Source organism: Camelus bactrianus, chromosome 1, assembly GCF_048773025.1.
Source record: "Camelus bactrianus isolate YW-2024 breed Bactrian camel chromosome 1, ASM4877302v1, whole genome shotgun sequence".
NCBI lineage: Eukaryota > Metazoa > Chordata > Mammalia > Artiodactyla > Camelidae > Camelus > Camelus bactrianus.
Window position 1 is genome coordinate 1,577,280 of NC_133539.1, and position 22,080 is coordinate 1,599,359.

At 58.3% G+C, this 22,080-nt stretch overlaps 1 protein-coding gene across 1 annotated transcript in view; it reads left to right on the forward strand.

Annotated features, from left to right (window-relative positions):
• Positions 1 to 22,080, forward strand: part of TSPEAR (thrombospondin type laminin G domain and EAR repeats) — a 124,275-nt gene that overhangs the window by 83,214 nt on the left and 18,981 nt on the right. The window contains exons 2-5 of the mRNA XM_074342442.1: positions 3,137 to 3,357; positions 17,735 to 17,973; positions 19,871 to 19,961; positions 20,826 to 20,982. Coding sequence (XP_074198543.1) covers positions 3,137 to 3,357; positions 17,735 to 17,973; positions 19,871 to 19,961; positions 20,826 to 20,982 — 708 coding nt within the window. The remainder of the gene's footprint in view (positions 1 to 3,136; positions 3,358 to 17,734; positions 17,974 to 19,870; positions 19,962 to 20,825; positions 20,983 to 22,080) is intronic.

The window sequence follows — 22,080 nt, forward strand, 5'->3', positions numbered from 1 at the left end:
CCAGATCTTAAGGTGCTGGGGTCTAGTTGAGGACCATGCATGTCGCCAGCTTTGGGTTCATCTCTCTGTGGCTACCACATCCTCTCTGCTAAATTATCAGCACCCGAGGGCAACCACAATCCATTTCAGAAACTGCCGTTTCATAAGACTTTGTGGAATAAACGATCACTTCCCACATGGGCGTGAACACAGGCTGTTTCTTCCACGCTGGCCGTGGCAGGGGCTCCGCCACCCTCACCTGGGTTTGGCAGACTCAGATGGGCATGGCTTCAAGGGGAGAAGGAGGCCCAGGTGTCGCCTGATGGGGCCTAGTGCGTGGGGACGCTGGGGGTAGCTGACTGGAAGGGGGCGTCCGGTGTGATGGGTTCGGGGACACATCGGGTTTTCTCCACTTGGTCCTGACTTAGAAGTGGGGACAAAGAATTAGGGAAGCTGGGGGTCATGGGCCAGGTTCTGGCTGTCCTGGGCTGGTGTCTGCTGTGGTTGTAGGTCAGACATCTCTGGCTTCAGATATCCGGCCTGGCCATTGTCCATCTGTCTGTTCAGACTCTCAGCATGAGTCCAGCAGGTGCTAGTGAATGTGTCTCCCATGGATCAGAATTAATTTGTGGGAGTTTATCACTTGTGCATCTGAATGTCCTGAGACGGCTGGGGCCTTTGTGAACGCAGTCACTCACTCACGCCTGCACCCAGCGGGACTTCCCCAAGAAGGGACAAACTCATCGCCTCCGTTAACCTGGAAAAACCCCTGCTCAGCATGTGGACAAGGCACCAATGGGGCGAGTCCGCGTGGACGGAGTGCCTGTCGAAGCAGAGACCGCCGTGCCTGCGCTGGTTGGGGCGGGAGGGGTGGGACCAGGAAGAGGCTATTTTAGTTAAACAATGGAGGGAGAGGCTCACACAGGATTAGCCGAATTTGGGGTCCCCCCAGTTGCCTGTGCCTGGGGCCAGGCCAGGATGAGGCATGTCCCGGGAACCGGGTGGCCTGCCTTGCGGAGGGGCCAGACCCTGGTGTGGCCACAGCTAAAACCGAGACGGCAGGCCCACTGCCAGGCAGGGCCCGTGCACCCTGTATGTGTGTCTCAACTTTGGGGTGAACTTAGAATAGGTGGCATTTACTTAGAGCCGTGCTCTCCAGGGACCCCACCCAGGCACAGCTCCACAGGACAGGGAATCTCGCTCCCCACCCCCCATCTCCCCGAACGGCCAGCCCAAGACTTGGGTCAGGGTCCGCTCCCGAGCACAGACCACGCTCCCACCCCCAGATGCCAGACTCTGCAGGGGCGTGGATCTGGACCCCGCCCCCGGGACACACACGGCGGCTTCCAGGACATCCCCACCCTGGACGTGCAGGGGTGTCCGAGTTCAGAGCCTGGGCTGCTCAGTTTAGCTACAGCGGAAGCCTGCCGTCCGCTCGCCCTCTGCTCTTGGCTTTCAGCGGCATCAGCGACCACACGAACTCACAGCGGGCCCGCGGAGGGCAGCGCACGGCGTCCTCCCCGACACTGCTCAGGCTGCTCGTCCCTGTGTCCCCGACGCTCCCCCGGCCGGTGTGAGCCTTGGGCCGACGTCCAGCTCCGCGCACGCGAGGCGGCCGCTCGGCGGCAGCGCCGGGCTCGTCCGCACCCTGCGGGCGCCTCCCAGGGCACAGGCAAACTTCAGCATCCCTGCCCGAGCCCCAGGCTGCGGGGTCCGGGCTGCGGGCTCCGGGCCCCGCACACACTCCGCAGCGCGCTGGGCACCCGGGAGGGAGCCAGCGAGGACTCCAGCCTGGAGCCCGGGCCCAGCCCGACCACTCTCCCACGTTGGCCATGCGTCCTGGACACGAACCCCTCTGTCCCCTCGACCTGGTCCCACGCCTCCCAGGGCTGCCCTGGGCCCTCTGCCCACTGACCTTCCCCTCCCGTTTCCACTCTGACCTTGAGCTGCTGTCTCCTCCTCGCTCCTTGGAACTCAGTGTCTTTCCCTGAACTCCTGTTTCGGGGAAACCGTTTTTCCTTCCTAACTTCGATCCCTGTCTCGGCTCCATCCGCCAGCGTGCGACGCGCCGGCCCCGGGCGCAGCAGCGCCACCTGCTGGCCGCACGGTGGGGGCGCGGTGGCGGCGCAGCCCCGCTGGCCTTGCTGACCGTCCCGGTGGCACGCTGACCGCAGGCTCCGGGCCCCTTGGCAGGACCGCCAGGCCCCGAGGGAGACAGCTCCGGGGGATGGCTGTTTCATTCACACGTGCCCGTCATTCCCCCGGGGCCCGGCCTGACCGCGGTGGTGGCAGGTCTGGAGGGGTCCAAGGGGCGGCCTCAGGCTCTGCTCCAAGCCGGCGCTTCCCTCCCGTGGCTGCGCCCCCACCACGAGTCGCAGTTGCTCCCCGGGCTCCGCACTCTCCTTTCCTGTCGTCTGGCCTCAGGGGCGGTTTGTTTCTGATGACCCTGAACCTCAGAACAGGGGCCTCGCTGCTCCTCTACGACTGGTGGGGGAGGCCGCGCAGGTGCCAGGGCGGAGCCCAGGGCCTCCTCCGCCAGCAGCTCCTGGCCGGGCCACGGCGCAGACCCCTGGCTCGGGGCGGGGGAGGGCGTGCGTGTCGCGTCCCAGACCCCGGCGCGTCACGTGTGTGAGCCCTTGCTTTCTTTCTTTGCCTTTTTCTTTTTTAATTTCTCAGAAGGGATTTTTTAACCCTCCCTCACACAGAGTTTGCAAACAAGACGCAGTATGTGGGGTGTCCCTCCCGCCCCAAGAAAGTGAGGAACGAATTCTCCCGGGATTAAGCAGGAAACCAGGGAAGTTTGCGTGTGCAGCGACTGCGCAGGGCCTCGCCCACCACCACCTTCCCCCGGACACGTGTCCCAGGGATGGGCTGCTCCCGCACACCCAGCACAGGGCCTGGCGGTGGACCTGAAACCCCAGGGACAGGGAATGTGCGAAGCCCAGGGGGTGGGTGGGGGAGGGCTGGGGATGAGGGGCCGCAGGCAGGCCCACGCGGGCGGCTAAGTCCTGGCGTCCTCGCTGAGTAGGTGGGAGAGTCTTGACCCCCAGCTCCCAGGGGCTCCCGCGAGGCCGCTGTAAAATGCTGGGGCCAGGGACCGGCACACCCATGGCGGCCACCCCGTAGACATAACCCACCTGTGGTTTCCTCGACACAGACCTGCGGCCGCTGGACATCCTGGCAGAGGCGGTCCCCCCGGATGGCGCTGCGGCCGGGATCAGGGTGGTGCAGGTCCAGGGCGCGCGAGGACTCCAGCTGCTGGCCGCTGCCCCCCGCGCCCTCAGCTTCCCTGCATCGAGGGTCTTCTTCAGATGCGACTTCTTTCCTGAAGAGTTCTCCATCGTCGTGACCTTGAAAGCGCCGAGTCTTCCGCCTAAGGTCAGTGGCCCTGCCCGCCCTCCCTGGGGGCGTCCCTCCCACGTTCCTCTGTGGTCTCAGTGCTCGAGCATGTGAAGGGCACGGCTGACCCCGAGGGCGGCACCGCACCGGTCAAGGGGCCGAGAGCGGCCGGCCTCGGCAGATGGTGAGGTCCCCACCCTTCGAGTGTGGGGGCAGGGCCCGTGTGACCCCTGGCCAGGGGTTTGGACTGGTAGTTCCAGCAATTACAATTTTCCAGTGTGCTAAACTGTCAAAGGCTGGGGATCATGCTCGGAGTTTTTAGGGACATCCTTTAACAGGAAATGTAATCGAAGTAACAGAAACATACCCGTCTGGGGTCTGTTTAGCTGTGGATGACAGTCCTGTCCGCCCCAGGTCCAGCTGACACTCCCCACTCCCCTGCAAGGACAGAGGCACCCCTGCAGGTCTGCCCCCCGGGTTCCAGGACAGGGCACTTCATAGACGTGCAGCACGTCCCTACCTCTCCAAGTCAGGGTCCTCGATTCTCCCCCAGCCGTGATGCTCCCTCCTGGGTTCCTGTCAACTGGATCCCGTCCTGACGGATTCCATCCTGGGACTTCTGCTCGCGAACCGCCTCTCCTTTCCTTCCCTCCAGTCCGGCTGCTGAGCTTCCAACTCCAGTCATTGAATTTTCAGTTCTATAATTTCCATTTTCTTCTTTTTCTCTGTAAATTCCAGCTCTCAGGTTAAAGTCTGTGTCCTGTCACCTCCTTTCTTGAACAAGACCCCAACCTGGGGGTCACCGGAAGCACAGCCCCCACTGCACGCTTCGTCTCTTCATCTCCTGTCATGCCCAGTGGCTTCGTAGCAGGTGTACTGAGACACGAGTCACGTACATGCAACTCACACACACACAAAGGACGCAAGTCAGCGATGAGCACGTGCTGAAGCGGGCCATGGTCGGGGCTGCGCACGGCGGTTGGCGGTGCTGGACACAACTGCTTGTTTTTAATTAAAGTGGAAGACTGGGGTATTAATTTGAGACCTTTCTTCTTCTTGATATAGAGACTTAGCAGCTATAAATTTCTCTCTAAGAAGCGCTTTGGCTGCACCCGTGAGTTCTGGTGTTTTGATCTCTGTTTTCATTACTCCCAAAGGATTTAATAACTCCCTTTTGGTGCCCTTGACTACTTGGTTACTTAGGAGTGTATTGTTTAGTTTCCACATATTTATGAGTTTCCTGAATTTTTTCCTGTTATTAATTTCTAATTTCATTCCATTGTGGTCAGAGAACACACTCTGTGTTATTTCTATCCTTTTTAACTTACTGAGGTTTGTTTTACATCTCAGCAAAGGTTCTCCCCTAGATAATGTCCCACATGCACTTCTGAAGAGGAATATCCTTGTGCTGCTGGTGGGGGTTCTGGAGACCATTTCTCTGGGTCTGCAAGCTCCCGTAGCAAACTGTGCAAGCTGAGAAGGGGGTCATGAGAACCTCCAGCTGGCAAGCAAGTCGGGCAGAAGTTGTGGGTAACTTGGGGACCTGCTACTTGCCCTTGGCATCTGAAGTGGGGGGCAGTCTCGTGGGGCCGAGACCTAACCTGCCAGGTCTGCACCAACTCTGCTTAGGGGCAGAACTGAACTGACTTGTACACACCCCTCTGGATGGTCAGAGAATTTGCTGGGGAGGGAAAAGCCCACGTGTCTGGTGTCGGAAGCACGATGTGTGAGAGTAAAGGAAAACACAGTGCATTTTTCCTAGACACACACAAACAGGGTTCTGTACGCATTAGCTGACAAACGTGAGACCAGAGGCTCATGGGAGCTAAGTCTTTACCTCCCTTAGGAGCGACGGTCCAGTGTTCGCTAACTCGGTGCTTGCGGTCACGTTAACACAACGTAGTAACGAGCGTTACCTTTGGCTGGATTTACACCTGCGGTTCATCCTTTCGTTTCCTGTGTCTCCCGCCTTTCTGTAGCTGTCCCTCTCCTCCTCCTTTCTTTTGCATTTAGTGACTATCTTCCACGGTAGCGGTTTTATTTCTTTAATGATTTTTTTTTTACCATAGCTTTAAGTTTTCCCTGAATGTTTGCTCTAGGGCCCACCACATACTTACTTTAACTTATCGGAATAACTTCCAGCTTGTACTAATTCAATTACAGTGACGTATGAAATGTGGCTCCTTTTTTATGCATCGCCATTCCTTCCTGTCCTTTCTGTGGTCTTGATGTTACAAAATTACATCTTAAAATGTTAAACATCCAACAATACTGTTATAATTATTACTTAATATGCTTTGATGACTTTTAGGAAGCCTAGAGAAGAAGGGAAAGTAAGCGTGTATTTATAGCTTTTGTTACCCTAACCTTTGTACTGTTTCTGGTTCCCTCCACTCCCGTGTGCATCCGAGTTACCATCTGCGGCATTTTTCTCCGCAGCACAGCTTTGCTCCCGTGGCCCTGATTGTGCGGATGCTGTCAGATGTATTACATTTCTATAGATTATTCATTACAATTGTTTTATACTTACATTGTTTTGTTCTATTGAAGTAGACTCAGTTACAGTGTGTCAGTTTCTGGTGTACAGCCTGTTTCAGTCAGCCATATACAGACATCTATTCCTCTTCAGATTCTTTTTTCTTATAGGTTACTGCAAGATATTGAATACAGATCCCTGTGCTCTACAGAAGAAACTTGTTGTTTATTTTGTATATACTAGTTAATGTTTGCAAACCTCAAACTCCCAATTTATCCCATCCCACTCACCTTTCCTGCCAGTAACCATGAGATTGTTTACTACGTCTGTGAGTCTGTTTCTGTTTTGTAAATAAGTTCATCAGTGTTGTCTTCTTTTATCTTTTTTAAGATTCCATATATGAGTGATAACACATGGCATTTTTCTTTCTCTTTCTTGCTGACTTCACTTAGAATGATTATCTCCAGGTCCATCCATGTGGCTGCAAATGGCATTATTTCATTCTTTTTTATGGCTGAATATTATTCCATTGTGTAAATACACCACATCTTCTTTATCCAGTCATCTGTCGATGGACGTTTAGGTTGTTTCCATGTCTTGGCTGCTGTAAATAGTGCTGCTGTGAGCACTGGGGTGCAGGTGTCTTTTTGAATTAGAGTTCCCTCTGGATGTATGCCCAGGAGTGGGATTGCTGGATCATAGGGTAAATCTACTTTTCGTTTTTTAAGGAATTTCTGTCCTGTATTCCATACATATATTGTTTTATAAATTATTTTAAATCAAGTAAGAGAAGAAACGAGAGAAAACACGCATCTGCCTGGCCCTTTGTAATTACCCAGTTGCCTTTACTGTGCCCTTTGTTTTCTTCTGTGGATTAGGGTTTCTGTCTGGCGTTACTTGCTTTCAGCCTGAAGAACTCCCTTTAGTATGTCTTATTAAGGCAAGTCTGTGAATACCAAATTCTCTCATTTTTTATTTATTCAAGAATGAATTTTGTCTTCACTTTGAAAAACAGCTTTGTTGGATCTAGGATTCTTGATCGGCACTTTTTGCTTTGAGCAGTTTGTGTGGCCGTACTGTCCCTGGTCTCCATTGTGTCTGATGGGACGTGAGCTGTTCGTTCTACTGGGCTTCCCTTGAGTGACCCGTCGTTTTTCTCTTGCTGCTTTCAACATTCTCTACTTGCCTCTGACTTTCAGCATTTTTGCTGGAATTGTGGATTTTTTGTATGTGTCTTATTTGGAGTTCATTGAGCTTCCTGGATGTGTCGATTAAAGTCTTTCAACACATTTGGACCATTTTAAGCTGTGATCTCTTTGAGATAACATTTCTCCACAGCAGTCTGACTGCCGCGTGGTCCTCCAGCAGAGCCCCCAGCCCCGCCCGTCAGAGGTCAGTGAGGCTTCCACCTGTAGCTCCCTGGCCCCAACAAGTCCTCTGTGGAGCCCTGGCCTGCTTTTGCAGAGCCCTCAGCCCAGAGCACCACCAAGGTCCCTGCCCTTGCCTCTCAGAGACTTGGCAGAGTATGGTGGCTGAAGAGCCAGGACACCAGGGTCCAGGGCCAGACGTCATGTGCTCACTAAGTCACGGGTGTAGACCAAGCACTGGGGCAGAGGCCACTCCAAGTTGTCAGGGTCCATGGACAGCCAGGCCCTGCCACTGAGCGTTCACTGTGACAGACTCCAGGAGCTGACAGCAGAGGGTCAGGGCACAGCCACTATATCTCAGTGACCTTCTGCCTGTGGACAGGATTCTCAGGGAGGAGATCTTGTCCTAATTTGCACCCAGAGGCTGCAGGAGTCTCCTGATACCGACTGAGCTGTGAGTGGAGGAGGAAGGTGTGAGCATTAGGACTCTGTCCAGGGGAGCTTCTGTAAAAGCTCAAGCTGCAGTGAAGCAAAACGCACTTGCCCCCATGGTCACACTCACTGCTCTAGCCTGCACCTGCGTCCCTGCCCCTCTGGGGGCTGGTCCCTGCCCCCAAGGAGGACACGTTTCCTCGCCTGCCCCCGGGCTCAACCTTAGTAAAAACAGGCCCCCTTGACTCCTAGACAACCAGCAGCACCAGCTCACAAGGTGCGCGCCGCCCCGTGACCAGGCCAGCCGAGCACGTCTGGACCTGCCCAACATGAACACATCTCCTTCTCTCAAAGCCCAGGTTCTGGGACTGGACGCCCTGGTCCCTTCCTTTGGAGTAGAAGTGTTGCCTTCAAGAGTGGCCCCCGCCCCGGGGAGCAGAGGGTGTCGCTATCACAAAGCCGCCCGACTGCTGCCGTCTCTGCCATGGCATCCAGAGGGGCTCTGCTGGCTTTCCTTCGGGAACAGACACAGGTCAGCAGAGCCCCGCCTCGCCAGCCAGAGGCACTTACAGTGACCAGTGCTGCCCAAGCACGGCGCCACTCCAAACAACAACAAGGAAGGAAAGACTTCACCAAGCACAACACACAACACGGAGGGCTATAAAGGTGGGCAGCCCCGGCCCCTCACACACACTCCCTCACACACTCCCTCACACTCACTCACACACTCATCCTCCTCCAGCCCCACCGCCCCCACCATGGCCGCGCCCGCCCTGTCCACCTGCTCCGGCGACCTGAGCTACGGCAGCCGGGTCTGCCTGCCCGGTCCCTGTGACTCCTGCACCGGCTCCTCCTGGCAGGTGGACGACTGCCCAGAGAGCTGCTGCGAGCCCCCCTGCTGCGCCCCGGCCCCCTGCCTGAGCCTCCTCTGCGCCCCAGCGAGCTGTGAGCCCTGTCCCTGCCCATCTGCCTGCACCAGCTCCTGCACAGCCTTGTGCTGCCCACAGTCTAGCTGCCAGCCCTCCTGCTGCACCTCCTCCCCCTGCCAGCAGGACTGCTGTGAGCCTGTGTGCTGCAGGCCCGTGTGCTGCAGGCCCGTCTGCTGCAGGCCCGTGTGCTGTGAGCCCACCCCCTGCCCCTCGTCCTGCTGCAGACCCTCCTTCTCCGTGTCCCTGCTCTGCCGCCCCGTGTGCAGACCCGCCTGCTGTGCCCCCGCCCCCTCCTGCCAGCCCAGCTGCTGCCGCCCGGCCTACTGCGTGTCCCTGCTCTGCCGCCCCAGGTGCTCCCACCCCATCTGCTGTGTCCCCGACTCAGCCTAGAAGTCCGGCTGCTGACCGGGCAGGTCCCCAGCTCCTCCTAGGACCAACTCTGACTTCCATCTGAAATCTCTGGAGCCCTGAGCCCAGTCTCAGGGCTCCTTCTGCTCCAGAACCTCTCACTTCTGCTGCCTGGGCTGAGCCCTCACTGCCCGCTGGGCTGGCCCCGAGTTTCCTCCGAGTTCTGACCTCACCAAGTGTCCTCCTCTCCATCCTTGTTGGATTGTGCATTTTGTTCTGCCCCATGTGGGTGGTCAGTCTGTTAACAAATAAAGTCATTGCCAGGCCCTCTCCAAGGCCTCGAGTGCATGTCTGTGCGAACTGCGGGGAGGAGCTCGGGGGAGAGTGTGGGCTGGGCTGCTTTGAGACCTGGCCCTGAGCCGCGTCCAGGGCACTAGCCCCATCAGGCTAGGCCAGCCAGGCCCTCCCTCACTCTGCCTGGGCCTCCGGTGCTCGCGGTCCCCCAGCAGCTCCAGCCCAGAGAATCCTGTTCACTTGGGAGACCCTGCGTGTCTCTGCTGGTGAGGGACAGGTGGTGGGGCACGTGTCCAGGCACCGGGCCTTGCACACGGGGGACTTGGGGCTTTGCTGGGGACAAAGGAGACCCCGTTTAACAAAGCACCTGCTCTGAAGGTGTACAGCCCACTGCAGAAACAGCTTCTGGCAAGCCGGCGCCGGCCCTTCTCCAGTGACCTGGGCACAAGGGTGGCTGCTCCCTCCGCGTAGAGACGCTGGGAGGGGGAGAGCCTCGTGCCGCACAAGGGAGCCTGCGCTAGTCAGCACGCTCCAGGGGAACAATTAGTAAGATGTGTATGTGTGCAGAGAGATTTGTTTTGAGGAGTTGGCTCACGTGATGGTGGAGGCTGGCAAGTCCACAATCTAGAGGGCAGGCTTCCCGGGGAAGAGCTGACATTGCAGCTGGAGCGCAAAGACAGTCTGCTGGTGGAAACTGCTCCTCCTCGGGAGGCCGCAGTCTTTCCTCAAGGCCTTCAACTGATTGGGCCAGGCCCACCCACATTGTGGCTGGCAGTCTGCTCCACTCGGAGTCCCCTGATTTAAATGTTGGTCTCATCGAAGAAATGCCATTACCGTGACATCCAGACGTGTTTACCCAAACAACCGCGCACCACGGCCTGGCCAAGTTAACACATGAAACTAACCATCCCAGGGGCCAATAGCCAAGGAGGGTGGGATATTTGGAAACGGAAGGTGCTCACTGGGTGCCCCCCATGAATCTGAGTATTAAGGTAGGTTGCCTTCCTGGAAGACACAGGGAGGAGGGAGTCGCTCTGGTCATCCCTGTGGGGACAAGACTGGGCAGGCAGCCACCTGGAGGACAGGGTGTACCCCAGTGAGAAGGGGCTTGGCTGGGGGGCCACCATGGAGGGAAACCAGGCTTGGCTGAGCTTCCTGTCACACTCGCCAATTCTTGCTCCTGGGGTCTCCCCTCTTGGTGTGCTGAGTCGGCTTTGGCTGAGCAATGGTCCTCGTTCTGGGACAAGTGTCTGCAGCTGTTTGAGGGCTCCTGTGAAGGCATCTTCCTGCAGAGGGAGCGTGTTTGCTCCAGGGGAGGAGCTGAGCCAGGGATGCGATAATGACATCTGTGCCTTCTGTCTGGTGGACCCCCAAGAGATGCGATGTGGGCTGCCAAGCGGGTGGAAGGCAGGTCCTGATGGCCCGGATGCTCCCTGCTGGTCTGCTACCAGCAGGGCAGCTCGCTGACCCTGGGGGACTGGCGGGGGCCACGCTCTTCCTCCTTTGCAGTCCTCAGCCTGAGCAGGGGTGGGCTCCTGGCTTTATTTCTGTCCCCTTCATTTGGACAACTGCTCATTGGCCGATTCGATGCACCTTGTGGATCTGGGAGGGTGCTTTCCCACGCCTGGGTCCCTGGTGGGGGCTGCTGCTTTCCTGGGGTCCCCCCTGCCCCCTGCCCGGGGCCAGCCCTGCCTTGTCAGTGGCCACACCTCCCCACGGACTGGGATGCTGGCAATGAAACAAGCTTACCCGTGTGCGAGGAGTCGTGGCCACCCCTCCCTTCCGTCTGCTCTGGTCTCGTCCTATCCCCAGACGTGGGGACGTGGGGGCTGGTGGGCCCCCATGTCCAGGTCGTCTCAGCCCCCTAGTGGAGGGGGGGGGCTCTGAGTGTGGCTCAGGAGGCTGGCGCTCCCCCCCGGCTCCTCTCGCACTTTGCGTGACTGTTGGTTGGTGTCTGCGCTTAACTGGGACAGCAGCTATCACCTTTTTGGTTGTTATTTTAGGAACCATTTCAAGACTTTTTTTCCCATCTAATAAGAAACATTAGATGAAATTTACTTTACATTGTAACTGATAATTTAGCTCCAGATTCTGCCACATTGATGAAATTCTCTGCTCTATAAGTATTCTTGTTTTTGTCTTCAAGTAGAGGATGTCTAATAATTTTTCTATTGTTCTGAAAGATATATTCTGTTTTCAGTCATACTAATGAATACTTGTTAACTTTCTCTTTTGATGTAGATTTTAACTATTAAAACAAAAAAAAGAAACAAGATAATGTGAGAAATTTCTGTTTAACAGAGGATCTATTTTGTTTTCTCAACATCAATCCCCCTTGAAGGGGAGGGTGGAGCTCAGTGCAGAGCGTGTGCTTAGCGTGCCCCAGGTCCTGGGTCCAGTCTCCAGTTCCTCCGTTTAAAAAAAAAATCTATTCACCCTCGAATGACGAGTCTCTTAGCGTGCTCTAAAGCAGGGGTGAGGCGGGAGGGTGCGGCTCAGCGGTAGAGTGCGTGCCTAGGGCGCACAAGGTCCTGGGTTTAATTCCCCAAACCACCCTGAAAAATAAATAAATAAATAAAAACTTAATTACCTGCCCCCCTAAACAAACAAACAATCAAACAAGCAAAGAAATGAACTTAAAGCAGGAATGAACCATGCACGCACAAGGTCTTGGGTTCAATCCCCAGTACCCGCGTTAAAAATAAATAAAAACCTAATTACCTCCCCCTCACCAAAGCAAAACAAAGCAAAACAAAAATAAACTTAAAGCAGGAATGAGCTATGTTTCCCCATGGAAATGTAGTTCAAGCCACACACGTAACTGCAACTACTATAATCACCACATTTAAAAGTGAGGAAAGAAACAGGAGATTAATTTAATAAGATATTTTATTTAACCCAATATATTCAGACGGTTACCACTTCAGGTTGCGGTACTGGCTCCTCTGCAAGGGCCCAGGAGCCACAGGGGGCCGGTGGCTCGCACGCACAGAAGACGCCGCCTCTGACCCGGGGAAAGCATGAGGCCCTCGGGGGCCGCTGCACAGGAGGGCCCCACGCTGCACCTGCTCCCGCAGGCCGGGGCTTTGCATCTGCACGCCGCGCCGGGTCGCCCAGCCGGGCCCCGCGGGCTCCGTGCGCGTCAGCACCTGGCCCTTTGTCTTACTTCTGTAAGCGCTGTTTTCCCAAGAGGGACGCGTGGATGGAGTCCTTTCTAAGCTCTTGCTTCGTGTGAGAACACGGCGCTGCTCGCCTTCCTTGAGGAAGGCGTCGTGAGTGTCCGGGGCAGTCCTGAAGGCCAGACTCTCCTGGCACTCACGGGCCCTTCAGTCCCGATGCGCACACACCCTTGTCCCGTCAGCGCGGAGTGACTCGAGCTCAGCTATGCCTCCAATTGCTGTTTTCATCCTAACTGCGGCTTCTCCCTCCCCGGCGACCGAGCTGTCGTGTCTGACGTTGGAACACAGTTTGTCACGCTTTCTCTCCCCATCCTGAGGGTTTTATCCTCAGCCTGCATGACTTGGAGGAACTAGCAATGTTTGTCCTTAAAACCACTGAGCGGATTCTCTCCGGTGTTAATTTTGCGCTTTCCTGCCTCTGCTGTGAACTTCCAGTCCAGCTGCTTGGTGTTAAATTTCCTGCGACACGTGTTTTCTTCCACGTCCACCCTGAATTCGGCCTGGGGGACGTCCTGCTTGAGAGCCTTGGTCCCATATCCAGCTGGCGGCCTCCGGCCCCAGCCCTGACTCTCTGGGCTGTGTGACCTTGAGGGCGCTGCTTCCCCTCTCTGTGCCTTGGCTTCCGCCGCCCGTTCACAGTAACTCCCTCACTTCGCTGATACGGAATTAATTGAGGTAACAGCTGTGAAGCACTCTGATCACCGCCGGGCCCAGAACAGGTGCTCAGAAAACGGTGTCTCACCTCACAGCTGCGGTCAGGGCCACCGTGAAGCTCACGGACCCAGTTGCTGGCGTCTTCACCGGCGTCAGCCCACTCCGACTTTCTGTTCCAAGCTCCCCGGGACCACGTCTTCTCATACCCACGAGGGAAACCGTCGGCTGCCTGAGCTTCTCGGTGTTGCGCTGGGTGCAAGAGTCCCCAGGGCTCACACGCGGCGTCCCCAGAGGAGACGGTCTCCCTCTCCCTGAACTGGTCTTTCAGGGCATCACCCTTGAAGGAGGCAAATTCTGGCCAGAGTGGGTAGTTTGCTCAGCCATGGAGTGTGGGGTGCACAGCGGGCGTTGAAAGGCACCTGGGTTTGAGTGAAAAGGTGAGGATAAGTGGTGACAGAGGAGAGTCCAGCCCTGCCCCTGGGTCCCCGCATCCTTGCACGGCCCCAGCTCACGCGGGCACCTGTGAGAGCTCTTTGATGAGGGTTCCTGAGAGTCCGAGTCTGACCACGGCCCATTAACGCTGCTCTCGGGCGTGGTCAGCTGGGCTGTGCCAGGCTGGACGTCTCCCTCTCTGTGCCTCCTGCCGCACAGCTGCCGCGGGGGCTGGGGTGGTGCATGGGCCACCCCCTGTGGAACCCGACCCCAGACCCACCTCTATGATCCAATCCTCTGAACCACTTGCCTTTTATAAGATGTGGAGTGTCACTCTACACCACATTTTAAAATGCTTAAAGGTCAAAATAATATTAAAGCACCCCACACACAGGAGAGATGGAACCACAACTCATCACTTCGCAGAAGTGTTCACCTCTAGGCCTCAACTCAGCATAACCTTGCCTCAAATGTTTTCCGTAACTTTTCTGGAGCCAAACACAGGAGAGACGGGAAACATCCTGCAACTCAGGACATTCATACTCACAAGTTTAGTGAGTAAAACTATTGAAAATACGCCAGCATTAATGAAGGCTCCCGCAACCAGCTGTCAACACCAACAAGGAAGGGCGGGCGTGGAGCCTCCTGCTGGGACGACACAGGCCAGGGAGGGGTATAAAAGCCCAGCACCCCTAGGCACCTCACACTCCCTCACACTCGCACTCAGGCTCACACACTCACCCTCCTCCAGCCCCACCGCCCCCACCATGGCCGCGCCCGCCCTGTCCACCTGCTCCGGCGACCTGAGCTACGGCAGCCGGGTCTGCCTGCCCGGTCCCTGTGACTCCTGCACCGGCTCCTCCTGGCAGGTGGACGACTGCCCAGAGAGCTGCTGCGAGCCCCCCTGCTGCGCCCCGGCCCCCTGCCTGAGCCTCCTCTGTGCCCCAGCGAGCTGTGAGCCCTGCCCCTGCCCATCTGCCTGCACCAGCTCCTGCATGGCCTTGTGCTGCCCGCAGTCTAGCTGCCAGCCCTCCTGCTGCACCTCCTCCCCCTGCCAGCAGGACTGCTGTGAGCCTGTGTGCTGCAGGCCTGTGTGCTGCAGGCCCGTGTGCTGCACGCCCGTGTGCTGCAGGCCCGTCTGCTGCAGGCCCGTGTGCTGTGAGCCCACCCCCTGCCCCTCATCCTGCTGCAGACCCTCCTCCTCCGTGTCCCTGCTCTGCCGCCCTGTGTGCAGACCCGCCTGCTGTGCCCCCGCCCCCTCCTGCCAGCCCAGCTGCTGCCGCCTGGCCTCCTGCGTGTCCCTGCTCTGCCGCCCCAGGTGCTCCCGCTCAGCCTGCTGTGTCCCCGACTCAGCCTAGAAGCCCTGCTGCTGACCGGGCAGGTCCCCCCAGGGCCAGCCGGGCTCAGTTCCCACCAGTGACTTGGCCCCCAGCTTCCCCTCAGTCCTGACCTGAGTTATGTGACTGTCCCCACTGAGGACAGGTCCTGTTATGTATCCATTGTCGTGACCTGACTGACCTCTGACCACTGCTCCCAGGACCCCTTGACCTTGCTGTGCCCCAGGGCTCTTGCCTCCCAGGTGACCCTACCTGCCTCTGGGTCACCTGTCCCCCCTCCCCATTTCTCTGCCGGGGTCACTTGGCCTCTCTTTCCAAACTGTCAGCACCTTCTCAGGCACCTGGAGGAATAAACTCACTTCACCACCTCATTTAATTCCTTTATCTCACCTTCTTCGGGGGAGGGGGTGGTCTTGAGTAGACGTTGGTCTCCTAGAAGTATCTCTAGGGGTGAGTGACTGAGAAATCACAAAGGGCAGTGGCCTGACTCCTCTGGGCAGTGTCACTGGTGGGGCTCACGCCCTCCCAGGAAGGTCAGTGGCTGCTCAGGGCCTGTGGTCCTGCGACCTGGGCGTGGAGAATTGGAGATGCCTGTTCCGCCGGAGGCCCTGCCCGTGAAGTCCTCCCAGCCGCCCGCCCCACCTGCCCAGCCATCGCCGTGAGCATTCTGCCCTCACTGTGTCGTTTCTGGTTTCCATGCGTCACACGCACGTCCTGAACGCTGACTCATGGGAGGGTTCCCTTCCCATGGCAGACACCTGCAGGTGCCACGCGTGTCCCCGCAGCGCCTGGAGTGGCCCACGGTCACGTGACCAAGCGATGCCAGGGGTCTTGTGCTGTGTTAGGAGTTGAATTAGACGTGAGACCATGGAGGTTTCTGCTTCTTCAGTGTAGCAGTGCCTGGAATTTCACTCACAGGTTTACAGGGGCAAAGACTTGCTGAAAAATTATATTCTGTATTTATGCACCTGCTTTAAATTAATCACTTCAGCTCTTTACCTTCCCCCCCGTGTGGGTCTGGAAGCGAGCAGACGCGGAGCTGCGCTCACGCATGTTGAGGCGGCCGTGTCTACGCGGGCCGAGCCGGGGAGCGCTGTGCAGCCGGCGGGGGTGCTCGCGCACCGCCATCGTGGCGGGCACTGCGAGGCTTTAAGACCTGTGGTGAAATACACAACCTGAAATTTGCCATTTTAACCCCTTTAAAGTGCACAGCTCGGGGGCACTGACGACAGCCACATTGTTGTGCAACCGTCACCAGTTTTTTTCTTCCCCGAACAGAAACTCCACACACGTTAAGCAACAGCTCCCCGCTCCCCACTCCCCGGCCCCCAGGCACCCCCTTTCTGCTCTCTGTCTCTGAATCTGGCCGCTCCAGGGACCTCGTGCAAGTGGATCGTATACTGTTTGCCCTTTTGTGACTGGCTTATGTCACTCAGCGTAAGGTCCGCAAGGTTCATCCACGTTGGTGTCACAGCTTGCTTCTAAGGCTGAGTGAACGGACCGCACTCACCCACACATTTCTCCTCTGATGGACATGGTTCCCTTGATGTCCCAGCTACTGAGAGAAACGAACATGTGGGCCCAGCATCTCTTCAGGACCCTGCCGCCAGTCCTCCTGGGCGTGTACCCAGCGGCGGGGGCGCTGGCTCAGGCCGTAATTCCACACGAGTGTTCTATTTTCTGTAACAGCTGCACCCCCCCCCCCCGCAGTGCGCAGGCTCGTTTCTCCATGTCCTCATCAGCTCCTGGTATTTTCCATCCGATTGACCATAGCTGTCCTCCTGGGCGTGTGCCACGCGTCTGGCTTACCAGGGAGCGTGGTCACTGCCTCAGAGACCCGCCCCCAGCTGCCCCCAGCCTCCTCCTCCCCGCTGCCCTGCCCCCACCTGCCCTAATGCTCCGCCTCCATCCACCCTCCTCACCTCCCACCCTCACCTGCCCCCTCATCTGCCCCCCACCTGCCCCGCCCCCATCTGCCCCCTCACCTGTCCCTCCCCACTGCCCAGCCCCCAAATGCCCCCCTCACTTTCTCACCACCTGCCCCCTCACCTGCCTGGCCCACCACTGTGGGTTCTGTCCGTCATGGGTTTTGTCCAGCAAAAATCCCACTGCGGAAGGATGAGATTACTCAAGACTGTATCAGGTCAAGAGAGTGAGAGGGAGCCGGAGACCAGCCCCTCCAAAGCTCCGGTATTTATTGAGAAGAGTCAGACAAAGAGCCAAAGTGAAATGCGCCGTAGGAATGAGTAAAGGGGACGGTGCACGTGCAGGGACGCAGGCCAGCGGTTTCAGTTAGTGAGAAACAGAAACATTGTGATCTTAATTTATACTCGAGAGGTTACAATATTGACCGTACAAACGGTTATTTTAAGCCTCAATCATGAGCGAGGTTACAGTGTTCCCAACAATTGATAATGAAAACCCAGACCACCGCAGAGTCGCCGCACAACGATCAGAAGTCGTCTGAGCGCGCAAAGCAGCCCCGCTGTCCCCAGCCGAGGGCTCGGGCACTGTCTTCTGCGAGCAGGAGAGGCCCACGCTGTCCGCCTGCGCCTGATGAGCGAAGCGTGTCCTGCCGGTCAGGGCGGGGGATGAGCTGTGGCTTTCCATGAGCGCAAGCAGCCCTGAGCCTAGGACCTCGAGCTCAGCAAAGCGAGCAGAGCGTGTCTCTGCTTTTTATGGAGAGGAGACAGTTTGTAGCAGGTCCCGCTGGCAAAGCGGCTCCGAGGCAGCTGAGCGAAGTTCTGCAGATGAGGAGGGGACTGGTATCGAGAGTTCAGCCTTTGTGCTGTGGGACACTTTGCTTTGAAGCAGCAGCACAGTGACAAGCACAGAAAGTGTGGGCTTTGGTTATACATGTCTTATGTGCCTACATAAAGGAGAGAATACGACTTGGTAAAGCGATCATTACAATATCGAAGTCTGTTAACCCGAGCGTGTGCTCCCACGTGCCGCCCTGTCCCTGCAGAAGAACGAGTACCTGCTCACGGTGATGGCGGAGGGGCTGGACGCCCTGCTGCTCGGCCTGCTCTACTCGGCCGCCCGGCTGCACTTCCTCTTCCGCAGCGAGGACGCGGCGGGCATCTGGCAGACCCGCGTGTCCTTCCGCAGCCCAGCCCTGATGGACGGCCAGTGGCACACGCTGGTCTTGGCCGTGTCCGAAGGCTCCTTTTCCCTGACCACGGACTGCGGCCTCCCCGTGGACATGTAGGTACTGGGATGCCCAGAGGGGGTCACAGGGTGCCGTGTGCTGCCCAGCAAGATGGGTTCCTGCAGCCAGGTCCCGAGTGGCTGCCCCGTGTGGCTCCTCTTGTGCACATGGGCAGGGCCTGGTGGGGTCAGGCTGGTGGAGGGGTGCCAGGGTCACGGGCAGGTGGACATGAAGCCCACCCCTCAAAGAGGCGGTGGTGGGCGGGGCCCCATGGGTCTAAGAGCCAGCTGCCAGGCCGGGAGGGAGCCTAGCCTGCCCGTGCCCATGCTGGGGGGATTAAACTTGACCTGGGTACACACGTGATACAGGGTTGTTACCATCAGATGAAGGCCCAGAGGAGGGTCAGAACCAACTCAGGCACCAGAGCCAAAAAGGAGCTACGCCTGATGGAGGCCCAGGTCTTGCTCTGTGACTTTCAACACATCACAACCTCTCTGACTCAGTTTCCTCATCCGGGATGAGGATAGATATTCACCCAAACTCCAAATAAACCTGCAAAATAATCCACAGTAGCTTTGATACGACCCCAGGCACTCAGAGCCCAAGTCCACCCCTTGTCCCTGCCGTCGCCTGGCTCCTCTGTAAACCGGCCAGGGCGGTGGTGAGTCCCCGCAGCCGGCCTGTGACCCCCGCCAGCCCTCAGCTTCCGTCCCTGCTGGCTGGGGCTGGCCACGCTGTCTTTCTGATCACAAATGGTCCAGTTTATGTGAATCTGTCATTATGGCAGCTACTGCTTTCAGAGGAGACTGTTACTCTGCTCCGTTGTCATGGAATGCATTTTGTAATTTAAAAAAAAGTATTCTGAACACTTAAACACTCTGTTTAAATATACCTTGTTCACAATTCCTCCCCACCTTGCCCCCAAACACTCTGGGGCCTTTCCGGAGCGATGACCTCAGGTGGGAGAGCCTGCGGGGTGGGGGGGGCAAGCCTGGCGCTGGGGGCTGGAGCTGACGGCGGCCGAGGAGGAATTTAGGCCCTGGGGCCGGGCTTCACAGGCCAGGCAGGGGCCATGGACGGCTCAGCCGACTCGGGAGGCCCGGGAGCTACGCTCAGAGTGCAGGGCGATCTGGGACAGCGGTCAAGAGCTGACCTCGCCACGGCCCACTGCAGCCAAATGGCAAAGGCCACACAGAGCAGGAGCTCTGAGTAGAGGGCGTGGCATCCTGGCTGGGAGGCACTGGCAGCGAGGGAGCACACCTGGCTTTCCCGCCCCGGAGGCTCCAGCCAGGGCCCCCGCCTTCTCTTCACGTGCACCTCAAGACCCAACTCTGGCCACGTCTTCCAACACCGCCCCGGTCACCAACGAGGTGAACTTCCTGTTGCCTTGAGCCCTCTGTCCCCCTGCCCCATGCTCAGAGGAGGGGCGCAGGCTGGGGACCCCCTGCAGGGAGAAGCCGCCAGCGGCCCCCGTGAGCCGGAGGGGCCCCGAGCACCCCCGCGGCACGTGGCTCAGTGGGAGGCCTTGTCCCGGGGGACCCGAGAGTGGGGCCTTGCTTGGAGACAGTGTTTTTGCAGGTGCCATCACGTGAAGCTGAGGTCACACTGGAATAGGGAGGCCCTGATTCAGTGATCGGGGGCTTCTAAGAAGACCCACCTACGAGAAGGCCGCCAGCCGGGAATCTCCAGGACCCCCAGCAGCCAGGCAGGCGGGTGGGACCTGCCCCTAGAGCCTGCAGAGGGGGCACACCAGCCCACACCTTGCAAACTTCCGGCCTCCAGAACCACGAGAGAATACGCCTCTGGTGGTCCAGCTGCAGCCAGTGGCACCTCAGTTCAGCTGCCCCTGGACACGGATACCCCTCCATGTGGTGCTGCCCACTGGCCTTTCTACACAAATGGGCGGAGCCCCTGCACTCCCCTGGCCCTAAAACCACCCTCCAATGTTTTCAGAATGGCTGACGTGCCCTTCCCAGCCACCCTATCGGTGCAGGGAGCCCAGTTCTTCATCGGCAGCCGGAGGAGGACCAAAGGCCTGTTCACGGTGAGTGTGGAGGGGCTGCCCACACAGCCCTCCCAGCACCAGAGCTCTCAGGGCCTGGCACCACTGGCCTGGCACCCCGATGCTCCAGTTCAACACTGTGTGTGCTCAGCGGAGCCTCGTGCACGCTGGGCACACTCCCACCACAGGGCCTTTGCACCTGCTGTTCCCACTGCCTGGAGCTCTGTCCCCACCACCGCTGTGGCTTCTTCCTTATGACCTTGGGCCCTGCCCCATGGCCTCTTGCCATGGAGGACTTCCCCACGACTCTGAGGACATGACCCCCACACCCGGCCTTCTCAGCCCCTCCTCCAATTGTCTTTCCCCTGTAGCTCTGATCACCCCAGACCAGCTGTGTGTTTGCGTGTTGCCTGGCTCTCCCTCAGACTGTGGGTGGGGGCCTTGCTCCATGAGGGCTTTTGTTTCTTGCTGTGTCCAGTGCCGAGAACCATGCCCGATGTATAGTAGGTGCTCTGAATGTTTACTGATGAAAATCTTGGATGGATGGAAGGATAGACAGATAGTTGGACAGACAGATGAATGAATGGGCAGGGGGTGGGTGGATGGATGGATGGATGGACAGATAGGTGGACAGATGGATGGACATACAGATGGATGAGCAACGTACCCAGTCATTCCAGGTTAGTCCACAGGAAAATCCCTTCCATGGTTTAGTTACCGTAGAGAGGTGTGCAGTTCCCCACTGTTGCTCGCAGTGCCCCCATGCCCAGACTCCTCCCTCCCAGCGTTAGAGCTTAGCCCCCACCTCCAGTCCTACCCTCCCTCAGGTTCTGGTGGGCCGGGCCGGTGGCCCGGGGTCCGGGGTCCTCTCCGGCAGGTCTGAGCGCACGCTCCCTCTCTCTGCAGGGCCTGCTGCGGCAGCTGGTTCTGCTCCCCGGTGCGGACGCCACCCCGTGGCTCTGTCCCTGCAGGAATGCCGAGCTCGCCGTGCTGTCCATCCCCCGCATCCTGCAGGGCCTCACGGGGAAGCCGGAGGACAACGAAGTGCTGAAGTACCCCTTCGGTTAGTAGTCATGGCTACGCGCCCCGTGCCGACGGCAGACCCGGGGCCGTGTCGAGCCCCAGCCTCCCCGGGCGCAGAGACAGGAGCCCACTGGTCCCCACAACGGAGGGACGCTGGGGTCTGATTCCCACGGCCCTCCAGGAAAGGCAGACCATCCTGCCCTCCGAGGGCTCCACGGTGGCCGTTTAACACCCGCCTGGACGGTGCCCTCGATGGACCGCACGTCCCGCCTGGACTGGGGCCAAGGGCCCTCGTCTTCCTCCCCTGGTGCCTCTGACTCCCGCCCGCTGCTGCTTTGCCCCAGAGCAGCATTTGGGGCCCCTCTGCCCTTCCCTCTCGGGCAGACCTCCAACCTCAGCCCCCCCAGTAGGGGCCCAACCTCTGCGAGGTTCATTTCTATTTTCTGGGTCCCCGGCCTGCAGGGTCCCTGGCTTTGCCGTCTTTATTTTGCGCTTGTACCTCCCCAGTGCAGAGTCACAATGTCCACCTCACCCCCTGCCTCGGAGACTCTGTAGCCCCCTCCCCCAACAGTCCCACCCACCCCCGGGGGCAGGAGGCAGCCCCGCTTCCCAGTCAGGGGGGCCCCGAGCACATGGGCCCTCAGACCCAATCCTGGAGCTCCCGGGGCACCGGCCCCGGGGCTGTTTTCTGGGCTTTGGTAACTGCAAGGCGCCTCGGGCAGGAGTCCGACCCCAGGCCTCTGCTGGGAATGCAGGAGGTCGAGGACGCGCTCAGTGTCACAGCCTGGCCCTTGGGGCCTCAGTGAGGACGTCGCTGTAAAGAGACCAAGTGGCAGAGTTTCTGACGTGGGGTGGGGTCACGTGACCAGAAATGAGGGGGTCGAGGCGCCCCAGAGCTAAGCAGAGTGGAGCGAGTCCCAGCTCTGAGAGGACAGCAGGACAGCCATGACTACTAGGGGTCTCAGAAGAGCCAAGGTCCCGGGGAAGGACTAGGTCACTCGCTGAGGGCGGGAGGCCGGGCTGCAGGGAGCCTCTCCGCGTCCTGCGCGCAGACCCCTCGGGGCAGGCCGCAGCTCCTGGTTCCTGGTGCTGGGAACTGAGGGCAAAGGCAGGACTGCCGGGGTCAGGGGTCAGGCCC